The 12,878-nt window shown below is 41.2% G+C and overlaps 1 protein-coding gene across 1 annotated transcript in view; it reads left to right on the forward strand.

The window, feature by feature from the left end:
• The first annotated feature begins 3,601 nt into the window (after positions 1-3,601).
• TJP1 (tight junction protein 1) overlaps positions 3,602-12,878 on the forward strand; it is a 377,953-nt gene continuing 368,676 nt past the window's right edge. The window contains exon 1 of the mRNA XM_042853846.2: positions 3,602-3,699. Coding sequence (XP_042709780.2) covers positions 3,617-3,699 — 83 coding nt within the window. The 5' untranslated portion in view covers positions 3,602-3,616. The remainder of the gene's footprint in view (positions 3,700-12,878) is intronic.

Below are 12,878 nucleotides of genomic sequence, written 5' to 3' on the forward strand. Positions count from 1 at the left end.
TTACCCCGACCCTGCCAGTGCCGGACTGGCTGGAGGCGAGGGGGGAGCGGGCGGAATCAGCATTGGTAGGGGGGGAGCCCAGCGCTGCGGTGGCAGGAGGAGCAGGTGGGGTGGGCGGAGAGCCCAGGGCTGGGGTGGCAGGGGGTGCTGGCAGGGTTGGGGGGAGAGCCCAGGGGTGAGGTGAGGGGGCCGCCAAAAATTTTTTTGCTTGGGGCGGCAAAAGACCTAGAGCCGGCCCTGCTTCCCACACTGGCAGTTCCACTGTGTTTAGGGCCTTCAACACCTGGGCAGGCCATTCGTTCAGTTTCAAACCAGAACACCCTGGTGTTGGAAATGTTTGTCCCTGGTCAGCACCAGTTGTGGTTTTGTCCGGTATCATCATGGAGGACACCATTTGGCAGAGCGCCCTGCCCTGCCCTGTCCCTCCTGCCAGTGTGACCTCCCACACACCATGTGGGGTGTGGATATGCAAGCAAGGGCAGGCCCATGCCGTTCCAAAAGTACCAGAATGTCTGGTAGTCTGAAGATGTGTCAGTGGCCACCCTATGGAAGCCTATGAGGTGAGGCATCACTTGGGCCTGAGAGATTTGCTAAATGGCACCATGTACAATGCATATATTTGGAGACAGTGCAGTATTTTCACTGCATGTTTAGGACCAGATCCTCTGCTGGTGGAAATCAGCATAGCTCCAAGCCTCCATTGACTTTGACAAAACTATACTGATTTACACCAGTTAGAGATCTGGCCGACACACACTAAAATTTTATAAAGAAGTTTAGGCAGGAGGCAGCATCTGTAAGATTGAATGGAAAGGAAATTGTGAAATGAAAAGTGTATTCTGTATATAATTGCCCAAGAGTATTTTGGGAGTAGCAAAACACTGTGAGTAATAAGAACTAAAACCACTCTCAGACATTACTGTTTACAAAACATTAAATCCCTCGCCAGTAAGAACAGGAGTCCAAGGATTGGAATATCATTTTCCTGAAAGGTATTTCAACTTTTTCCACAGCCACCTGTTGTCCCGCTGCCCCAGTAGAGAGAAACAGGTGACTGGTACTGAAATTAGAGCAGGTTTCCAGGTAAGAGGTCCCTCAATCTCTAGACTAACTCAGTTCAACATAAAGACAGTAAGCTGTGCCAGTGAACTGTGACCAGTGGATGGTGTATACTATTGTTCACTCACAATTGATTTAATACAACTTTGAACTCCTCGGCCTCATTATCTCACGGAAGATTACATCCTGAATAATTTAAGGCCAGGTCTACACTACCCCCCTAATTCGAACTAAGGTACGGAACTTCAGCTACGTGAATAACGTAGCTGAAGTTCAAAGTACCTTAGTTCGAACTTACCTTGGTCCACACTCGGCAGGCAGGCTCCCCCGTTGACTCCGCGGTACTCCTCTCGCCGAGCTGGAGTACCGCAGTCGACGGCGAGCACTTCCGGGTTCGACTTATTGCGTCCAGACTAGACGCGATAAGTCGAACCCAGAAGTTCGATTGCCAGCCGCCGAACTAGCGGGTAAGTGTAGCCAAGGCCTAAGAGGTGTCAAAGCCATAGTTAGTCCTGAAGTTATGAGTGACCTGATTTTCCAGTCCCTCCATACCATGGAACTCTCATTAAAGTCAGTAGCAAAACTCCCATTGCTTCAGTGGGAGCGAGACTGGGTCCCTACTCTGGTGAGAACAGTGAGTACAGTGAGAAATCAGTCTTTCATTGGCCGAAGAGGAGTTCAGATGGAGTAAATATTGTAGGATTTGTTCCCAAATTCCTGTAACATATTAATTCTGCCATGTGCCTTTTCAAGGCAAATGGAAATATTTATAGGGAGACAATTTTACTTTTTTGTGACTCTTCAGAACTTGGGCCAGAGTAGAGTTTGTAGCAGAGTGTTTCCCAGTTCTCCAGATTTTTTTACTATGACAGTGGACTTCTGACCAGCTAGCTCCAAATCATTTCTATAAAATCTAGTCTTAAGCTTTGGATCGTTAGATTTGAAGTTAAATGTTACAGCAGTTAAGTTTACTGCAAAAGAGAGACTCTAAATTGAGAGCTTGATCCAAAACCCACTGAAGTCAATTGGAAAAACTTAGGTCAGGAAAGATAAGGCTCTTTTAGCATCATGATTACTGTTCTACCAAACAGCAGATAATCTTAAGTTACATGTCAAGTTATATTTCTTTGTTAATTACTTCTAGCAACTCATCATAGTTATTATTTTTAGTCTTTTTATTCTTAAACTAATGTAAAGAATCAATAGGATTAACCTATTATTTGAATGTTTTGTAAACAAATAATTAAGGCCTTGATCCTGCTGTTGCACACGTTGAACTGCTGAACTAATATGGAGCAGTTGACTTGTGTGTAATGTATTGCAGAATCAGGGCCTAAATGCATTTCTTTCAGTTGCCCCTTATTTCAAAACCAGATTAGATGAGGTGGTGTCAGGAAATAAATCAATGGGGGACATAGCTCCTCTGTCTGATAAATGACTGGTACACACACGAGTGCTTTCACCCAAAAAATCCTTGTTTTGATTGAATCTAAAGCACACATCTAAAATAACAATAGTCTAGAGCACCCCAGATACAATTCCCCAATGTCTAAGATGGTGTCAAGTGGGCAGCAGAGTTCCAGTCAGGGCCGGCTCCAGGTTTTTTGCCGCCCCTAGCGGCAAAAAAAAAAAAAAGGCGATCGGCGGCAGCTCAATCACGCCGCTCCATTCTTCGGCGGCACTTTGGCAGCAGCTCCTTCACTCCCTCTCTTACTCTTCGGCGGCAGCTCAAAGAGGAAGAGAGGGACTGAGGGACCCGCAGCCGAATTCCCGCCGAAGACCTGGACGTGCCGCCCCAATAGCGGACGGAGTATTGGCCGCCCCAAGCACCTGCTTTCTTCGCTGGCACCTGGAGCCAGCCCTGGTTCCAGTGGTCCTCCTAGCCACTGGGGATTTTTATGTTAGTCTCCTAGCTCATTGAAATTCTCTCCGAAACTTTTCCAAAGTGCACACTCTAACTAATTTCTTTTATAGGTTGCTCAAAACAAAGCCCATAACTCATAGTAACCCCAATGGGATGACAATTTCCCTAGTAACAGCAAAAAAACTTATCAGCAAAGCAACTTGCTACTTATCAGCAAAGCAACTCCCAGCAAGAAACTCACAGACAAGAAACTCACAGACACCCAGATTCAAGATCAGCTATTCATGCTTCCTTGCATTCTCATGAATCTGTCCTTTACCTATTCTTATTGGAAATACGTCAGCTGTGCAGCTGTTTTTGTCTGCATAAGCAAAGACCAAATTATTCCTGACTACATGATGTCCTCGCTTCCAGCTTATGGTGGCTGAGTACACAAAATGGCTGTGGTTATGTCAAATCCAAGTTATGTCAAGTCCAGTTCTCTCATAACAGATGCCCATAAATATAGTAATTAATGTTTACTGCAATATAGATACTACTCACTTGTAGAATCATAGTGTCCTACCAAGCAACAGGTGACTTTGAGCTATATGTCGGCAATTAGAAAAATGTCTTTATTGTTATTCAGACCAGATGCGGAGAGGGTTCCCAGAGTTATCATCTGAAAAAACAAAACTGAGGGCTGTATCAGAGATGGATCTTCATGAAACCTATGAGACCATTAACCAGGAAGGAAACCCTTCTGCTGAGGAAAAACTGAATCAATCATTCAACAGGTACAGGTGAAAGTTACCAATATTATCTGTTTAAAAAAAATTAATCACAATAGGTGCTGTTAGTCAGTTTCCATGTGTATTAAATAATTCAGAGATCCTAATAGGAAGTTTCTAGTTGCATTTGGTTTTACATGTATTTCTGACATATGTTGCTATCAATGCCCTGTTGAATGAACTTGTCTTTTGATCCTGGTGAAGGTCTCAGGTCTTCCTCATTTGGTACTTCGCATGACAGAAGCAGATAACTTAATTTGCAATCATTTGAAGACAGGGAGGGTGGGAAATTCACGTCACACACGTCTCCTCCTGTAACCATGTGATAGTCATGACTAAAGTAGTGATTTAGAGCAGTGGTTTTCAAACTCCTTTCACACATCAAGCCTCCGAATGTGACCCCCCCATATAAATTAAAAATGAGGGGGTTAATTTAATTTGATGGGGCTCAGGGCTGTCTGCCAAAGGAGCTGACAGCTCATGACCCCCTGTAACCACCTTGTGATCCCCTGAGGGGTCACGACCCCCAGTTTGGGAACCCCTGATTTAGAGGATACCCATTACTCATGTCTTTCTCATATTATTAACTAACTTTATAGATATCTGGTTCTTCACTGAGGAAAAGAATAAAAATAAACTACAACAAAGCTGATGTAGTTTAAATTTTTTTTTCAAGTCTTCTACAAGTTATCAGTCCTCAGAGCTGTGTAGGGTCAATTTTGATATCCAGCTGCACCAGTTTAGTATTTACAAGAATCCTGTCAGTGTCATGTAGGAAAGCTATATAGGCTGGGATTTGAAAGGAGCCAAAGGGAGTTAGGTACCCAACTTTTGGTGAAATTCAGTGGGAGTGAGGCAGCTAACTTTGCTCCTTTGAAGTTCCAAGTGGTAAAGACCACATGACATAGAAAGAACATACCACCACGTATGAATTCATATTCCTTTTTTAATTTACTATTTATTACATTTTCATACAAAAAAGGTAGGAAGGATGGTATGGTGGGTAAGGCTGTGATCTGGGATTCTAGAGACCTGGGTTTATTTCTTTGCTGTGCCATGGACTACCTGTGTGACCTTGAATAAGCCACTTAGGGTATGTCTACACTGCAATTTATAATCCGTGGCTGGCCTGTGCCAGCTGACTCAGGCTTGCGGGGCTTGGGCTAAGGGGCTGTTTAATTGAAGTGTAGACATTCGGGCTTGGGCTACAGCCCAAGCTCTGGGACACTCCCACCTCATGGGGTCCTAGAGCCTGGGCTCCAGCCCAAGCCCAAATGTCTACACCGTAATTAAACAGCCCCTTAGCCCGATCTCTTTAGCCCAAGTCAGTTGGCATGGACCAGCCACAGGTTTTTAATTGCAGCATAGACATCTGTTCAGTTTCTCTGTACCTCAGCTCTCCATTTGTTAGATGAGGATAACATTTTCCTACCTCACAGCAGTGTTGTGAAAATAAATAATTAATAACTGTAAGATGATCAGTTACTATGATAACGAGGGCCATAGAAGTATGTTACAGACAGAAACAGATCATACAAAAATGAAATCCCATGACCCTCATTACAATAAGCTGTATGTTACATGAGTAAATATGGGGCCAAATTAGAATATCTGATCCAAATCTCCCGCTGATGAAATCTAGATCAGAACTTCGTGGCTCAGGGCTATCTCTAGCTGTAAGGGTTCAAAAACCCTCCGAGAGTGTGTAATTATTCCGAATGTGAATGAGTCCAACCTGACTATAGCTAGATTGGTTCTACTGTATTGGTCACTTATACAAACTAACTAATTAAAAAATATCTGCCTCTAAAGAACTACATTAAAGAAGCAGTAGATAAATATCGAGGGTCTCCTCAAGCCAATCCACAATGGAAATCCTTAATAGCACCAAAAATAATAAAAAATAAAGCCCTGCATTAAACATGCAACTTGTAATAACTACAGACTCCTCAACAATCAAAGAAACCCCACCATAATGTTGTAATTCATATTCATTCCATCTGATAAGAAATTATATTCCATATTATCGACTACATTCTAGCTAGCTGTGTGTATGCTACAAGGGGAAAATGCACTGGGAGCTTTACTTTTCCAAGCACACCCATGCAGTGTACCATCACTCGTCCTCCCAAAGTGCAGAGACTGCTGATTGCTGTGGCCAGAGGTGCTCCACAGCCACAATAGATCATGGTCACCTCTGTTAAGGGTCTGGTCAGAAAGAGGGCAGGGACACAAATTAGCATCTAAACAGCCAGCTCACAGTTTGGCTCAATACCTACAGCATACAGACTAAAATAAAAAGCACCCAGACGCAATATTGTTTCTATTTCTGTTACAACTATACTAATAATGTGCTTCAAAAATATGAACAAAAATCTTCACACTTATTATTGTGTACTGACACTCCTATCCCTACACCCAAGGGATGAACATCATCGGCAACCAGCCTTCGCTATAATTTCGATAAGCGTCACACCCACATCAGTTATCAGAAATGAAACTGGACATATCCACACACATTCCACATAGAGTGTGGGGGGAAATAGATTCCAAGGACTTGTAACAATTTATGAAAATGACAGCCCTACTTTTGAAGAAAACATTATAGCTGAAAGCAGGCCAAACGTGCCACCCACGCAGGCCTGCATTAATTCACACAATGTTAAAAACCAAGGCAACAGTCTTCCTTACCAACCAGGCAACCAATCAGAGACAAACAATATTATCCATAAATATAACAGTACAGTAAGTATGGGTTACATGGAGACAATTAGGAAAACTAAGCAGTACTATAGCAAAAGAAAAGGCAAATACAAAGAGAAAAATGGAAAGGCCCCTAATAACATTTACAAGTATTATTTAAAAAAATATCAGATAAGGCACATGTACACTAAAGGCCAGATCCTGCTCCCATTGAAGTAGAGGGCAAAATTCCAACTGACTTTAATGGGAGCAGCATTGGGCTCTAAAGTAATAAGGAATAGATATTATGTGACGTTAGACTGTACAGCTTTTTATTACACACATAACGTGTTCATCACTGTGGTCTCTAGGTGCACTTTAAATAGTTTAAATTGGGTTATCATTATCTTTCTGAATGAAAAGAGTAAAACCATCATGATCCCATGCTGTGTGAAGCTTTAAGGCAGAGGATGGAGAGGGATCTGTCCTGTTGGTTAAGAGTTCAAGATTGCATAGTTCAGACAGTTAAGAGACTTGGGTAAAAAGAGAGGAAATATTTGTATGGGCTCACGCTAAATCAGAGCAGGAGGTTCTAGAGGTGAGAACTCACTACCAAAAATGCTCTGCCCCAGCTCTCACAGTCTCCACCCGTGGGATAGGGAGTTCAAGCATTTCAGACCTATGGAGGGTCAAAAATTAAGATGCGGCCCTTAAAATAATAATTTAGAAACCGGTGTATTGTGGCCAGCAATTTGAACTTCACTGTGCAGTCAGCCATCTCCCGAAGTGCCCTCACAAAGATGTTGGACCGAGGAGGTGAGAAGATTGAGCCCTGTGAGACTCTTCATCTTTACCCCATCTCTGTCTGTCACACTTGTGGTTACTCTTCTAATCTGTGGGGATGCCAATCTGCAAATCTGGGTCAGTTTATGGTCAGAAAGTGTTATCTCCAGATGTGCCCACACAGCTCCACACATCTAGTTCTCAGATTATTGTCGCCAATAGGAAAAGTAATCTCCAGTGGATGGGGATGCGGGGTTGTGCCAGGGGTCACAGGCACCAGAGTATGTGATCAAATTAACAGTGCTTTTGCAGCTTTAGTTTGTTAGCTTGCTTTGTTATTCCTGAAGCATCATTGCACATTTTACCCTAACCTGTGAAATTCACACAGCTCACATATGAGAAAAGGTTTAATTATTTCCCTCAGAGTCTGTGACTTTCCCTCCTGATAGCCAATAGTGTTTACTCCCACTACTTGAGGGATGAAGAACTAAGGCATATGTCTCTCATTAGCATGAATAGAATGTATATGTGTCAGTCCCTCCTGGATCAAGAGAAGACTGTGCCACAGTGTCAGAGAAATTAGCAGTGGAAATAATATCCAAACAGTGAAAATTAGATGCTGTTTTTACAGATGTTATGACATAGGCTGGTTATTCTCACACATTGAACATAATAGATTTTGCATACAACCTTTTATTTCCATGTAACTGGTGTGTGTGTGTGTGTGTGTATGTGTGTGTTTTTGTCTGTATCAAGCTGCTATTTGAAAGCTGCTTTACAACAGAGTTTAAGATTTTTGAATGCAGAAGAGCTGCAGTTCAGTGAGTGACCATGACCTTTCTGAAAACTATTAGAATAATATTTTACAGTTTAGAAATAAATTATTTATTTTTCAGCATTTGAAAACCAACATTTTTTCAGTGTGAAAATAACTCAGATATGGTATACAAATCTGCCATGTGAAAGCCATACTATCAGGGACAGAAGTGTGTGAAAGCAAAGACAGCTGTACTCGATCATTCAGATTACTCTCCCTCAGAATAGTTGCAAACCTTTCTGTGCCCTACTCTGTGCAGGTCTGAGCATCCTCAGGATTTTTCAAGATAGTGAGAAACCCGCTATGTAGAAATAGGCTAATTTGCTGCTTATTCCCATGCACAAGAGGGTCACAGTTTGGTTTATTAATTATTGTTAAATGAATCTTAAATGAGGTAAAATAAAAAATATGCAGTTTTATTCAAAGCTGTTTACACTCTCTACTGTCTTTCTTTTTCTAGAATTGGTTTTTGAAAGGTGCACATGCAGAGTTGGTGCTGATTGAATAAAAAGTGTACAAAAATTAGGTATGGTGGTATCAGCCCCACTAAAATTGGGGCAGGACATATTGTAAGGAGCAGGCAAAGATGCTCTTATACCACCTTTCCATTCTCTCACCCCCAGAGCTGCTGAGGCCAATTCAACCCTCAGTGCAATTTAGAGCAGTCTCAGAGCTGCTCAATCTTGTGTTGGCAGCATCTGCACCCTTTGGGCCATGATGCTGGCTTGGGATCTCTGAAGTGCCACTCCACTCTAGTCATGCTCTCTCCCCATCCATGCTTCCAGCACACCTTCTCCTGTATGTCAACACTATTCCAGTCGGCGATTGACCTATCCGAATGGAATCTTCTGCTGCTCAACTAAGGCAAGACCATATCAAGGATCTGGCTCATTGTCTTTTCATATAGGCAAATTACAGGTGCCACTAGGGACCAGATAATCAGAAAGGATTCGCAAATGGTAGTGTTGATGTCTAATTGACATTTCTTCAAGATGACTTTTTGCATGCATAAGTTTTGTATGCACAAAGAGTGCAGACCTGGGACCCAACGCCAAAAATTTCTTTCTTTCTTCAGGCCATTTTTTACCTCTGAAGTAAGGGGTAAAATACCAAATCCAACTTTGTGTTACTATGACATGAGCCAAGATGTAATGTGCAACTAAAAAGGCAGCAGGTCTGAATCTTCATTGTGCTACATTAGTTTTATGCTGGTGTAACTTTATTGATTTCAGTAGAGTGAATCTGGTATAAGGGAGTGCAGAATCAGGCCATAAATGGTTCACTGATGCCTTTGAAGTACTGTTTTGTTAATTCAGGAAGTAGAATTTGAATAGCAATTTGGTATGCATTATGCATTCTTTCAGCAAAGTGGTAGGAGGATACAGTGAGTAATTTACAGTCTGAGTATTAAAATTGATATTTTAATCCCAATGTTGTTGAGAGCTAAAACCTAATTATGTGATAAGGCACTAAGATCTAGAGGGTCCCTGTGCCAAACAGATGAGTCTTACTGTTCTTGAAGTACAGAAGCTGATATTAACATTACAAATGGAAACCTGTTTTACTATTTTATAAACAACAGATAAGATCTGTAAGGCAATCTGGAAATATTCAATATATTCTAATTAAATAAAGTAAAGGGTTTTTTTAAACAGACAATGGGGAAATGTTCATTTACAGAATATAAATGCAGGCTATGATGACTTTGAAAGTGTTAAAACAACAGGTTTTGTAACTCGATATTTTATCACTTTCTATGCCATTGATAAAATAATGGAATTAATGAGGTGGCACTTGCAGTTTCAAGTATTATTTTATATCTCATAGAAAGTAATTTTTTGAACCAGAAGGCAATAATTTCCCAGAATAAATCTTCAACTCTAATCAGTGGGTCAAATTCTGGGTCCAATGAAGTCAATGGTAAAACTTCTTAGGACTTCAAAGGGACTGTGATTTTGTCCAATAGTCCTTATATATGCACTCAAAATGGATATATGTAAGAGAAATATGGCTTTCCATTTTGTTAATAGCTAAGGAATCAGTACATGCTTTACCCACAGTGGCCCTGTGCTTTGGAATCTCTTAAACTTACTTTAAAAATGGAATTTCAATTATAGTGCCTTGATTATGTCTCAACATTCAAATTTGTTTCATGCTAAGTGAATCCTTTTCCCACCAAAGTATTTAATAATTTACAAATGATGTCATATTCTGGTTGGTCTAATGATCTGAGGCCCAATCCTTTATATTTTGAGGATTCCGAAATACCCAGTGATGTGGGTAGATCCATGACACAGTGTCTCTCAATCCCCTAGGAATCTTGTTCTTGATACAACAAAGCACGTGAGCACATGCTTAAGTCCCACTGAAGTGCTTAAGTGCTGAACCAGACCCTCAGTGAGTAAAATGGTGCTGACCCTTTTAGCAGTATCTTACTCCCTTTCTCTTTCACATGATGTGAACTCTCTTTGTTCCTCTCTCCAGCAATTAGGGTTGCCAATTTTGGTTGGAGGTATTCTTGCAGGTTTCATGACAAGACATTATCGTTAATTAAAGATTAATATTTAATTCCTGGAGACTCCAGGACAATCCTGGAGGGTTGGCAATGCTGCCAGCAAGTAGGGAGGCCAGACAGTTCCGGTTTTAAGCCAGACAGTTCTGGTTTTGGAAAAGTTTGTCCTTTTCTGGTACCGTACGTGGTTTTGTCCGGTGTCATCATGGAGGATGCCATTATGTAGTGCATGCTGCTCCGTTCCCTCTGATGTGATCTCGCATAAACCGTGTGTGCGAGGTCATGCCAGGAGGAGTGGGCCCATGCTATTCTGGAAGGACCAGAATGTTTGGTATTCTGGGGATGCCTCAGTGGCCACCCTACCACTGAGGTGAGTTTGAGACCAGTGGACATCAAGGGAGTCTTACAGGAGCCATGTTGCCACATAAGACAGACTGGTGTGTGAATAATGCTCTCAAATAAAGTTTACTCTTATTTATACAATAATGAGCAATGGGGAGTCCATTTCCTGACAATTAGTGAGTGACTGGCTACAGGAGGAGTAGCTTGACAGAAAAAAGTTGGACACACTGACCTCTTCTATTTAGGTTTATTTAATCCACAGCCTGCAAGCTTTTGTCACTATATTTCAGTCTCTTTGTAAGAACAGCCAGCTTTTCCCTACATCCAGTTAAACTCTGTGCTTCGGTGGCATTATTTGTCTTTCTATGGGATTAGTACTCTTTTAGCTAAATGGTAGAACTGATCAAAAAACAGATGTGGTTCGGAAAATGCAAATAATTTTTAAAAAATCCTGTTTCTTCATCAAAATTTGAAATGTAATCAAAATTTCAAAATTCAAAAAGATGTGTCTTAGAGCAGGCTGGAGATGTGGTAGAGGGGAATAAATATCTTTGTTATATTTAGAGTTTTAATTTATCCTTGTCTGTTTTCCAATAAGTTATGTAAGGCTGATAAGAGAGGTCTATTTGCATATCCCTGAAGTACACAAAAGACAGTTATGATGCAATAATTGGCAGCTAACATTAAATGTATTTGCTCAGTGTACCACAGTCTTAAAACAAAGTCTTTATCTGGTTTGGTTTGCCCACTAGATGGTACTATAATATAGTTGTTAAAAGATTTGAGCAAGTTATTTGAAATTATTATTATTACTTATTGTTTGTATTACTCTAGCATTGAATTGTGGACCAGGACCTCATTGTGCTAGGCATTCTACAAACACAGAACAAAATGTACCATTGATACAGATTTTCAAAAAACATAGAAGTGTTTACTCATTTTGATACACTCACGTAACTTTTATTAGTAAGTATTCATGAGCCTTGTCAATGCTATTAGAGAGTGTACTTCATTGGGTGAGGTAAACTAAACAGTCTTTGACCCAGAGCACCAATGACCTCTATGCATGAGCAAATGTTCACCAAAATGGAGCTTTATTCAGGATCAGGGCCTGAATTTGTAGCAGGTGTGATAATTCAATACATGGGGAAATTGGGCCCAATTCTCTGATGCTCTGCACCTTGTGCAGTCATTTACACCAGTGAAAACTGGGTGTTAATTGTGACCATTCTGATTTAGTAGCATTTTACACCCACTTTTAACATGTGTAAATGACGCTAAGTGCAGGGCAGTGGTAAACCAAGCCCATTATGTCCAAATGTAGGCAGCAGGGATAATTATTTAGACAGAGTTAGGCCTTGTCTAATAACCCAAGTATAATACAGCTATATTCTAACTATGTTACAACAAGATTTGATTTTTCCTATATAGACCAGACCAAATCATATTATAACCATGTGTTAAGAGAGCCAGACTTCAACCATGGAGTACAATGGGATAAAATTAAATAAAGGAAAATTTAGGTTGAGTATCAATAAAATTTTCGCAGCATTGAGATGAATGAGGCTGTGCCTAATTCCTTTGTCAGGGCAGTAACACAATTAGGTCTAGTCCCTTTTTCTGTTCTAATTTTTTACCCAATATTTCTATTTCTCCCTATTTGCATTATCTGCAGGTCAGTTCGTTTTGCTTACAAACTTGCCACTAGTCTGGAATTTGTCTGTTGCAGGACATCTGTAACAATGGAGGGATACTAAGTGTGATGGGTTACCCCCCATCCTCTGGGTTGCCACCTGATGTACTGAGGTAGCACTGAGCCCACCAGTTCCACCAACCTGGGCTCCCTTACACTGTCCTGCTGAGCCAGGCTCTCAAGCCTCCTCCAGCACACACACAGGTAGGGACACACCCAGCTGCAGAAAGACACAGACACTGAAATCAGCTCTGCATGGGAAGACTCAGTTAGGGAATTGCCCAGCATTCAAATGCACACCTCCTCTGGAGTGTAAACCCAAAATTGTATTGTCTTGTGCTGCACAGAAAACTGTA

This window comes from Chrysemys picta, chromosome 10, assembly GCF_011386835.1.
Source record: "Chrysemys picta bellii isolate R12L10 chromosome 10, ASM1138683v2, whole genome shotgun sequence".
NCBI classification, from domain to species: domain Eukaryota; kingdom Metazoa; phylum Chordata; order Testudines; family Emydidae; genus Chrysemys; species Chrysemys picta.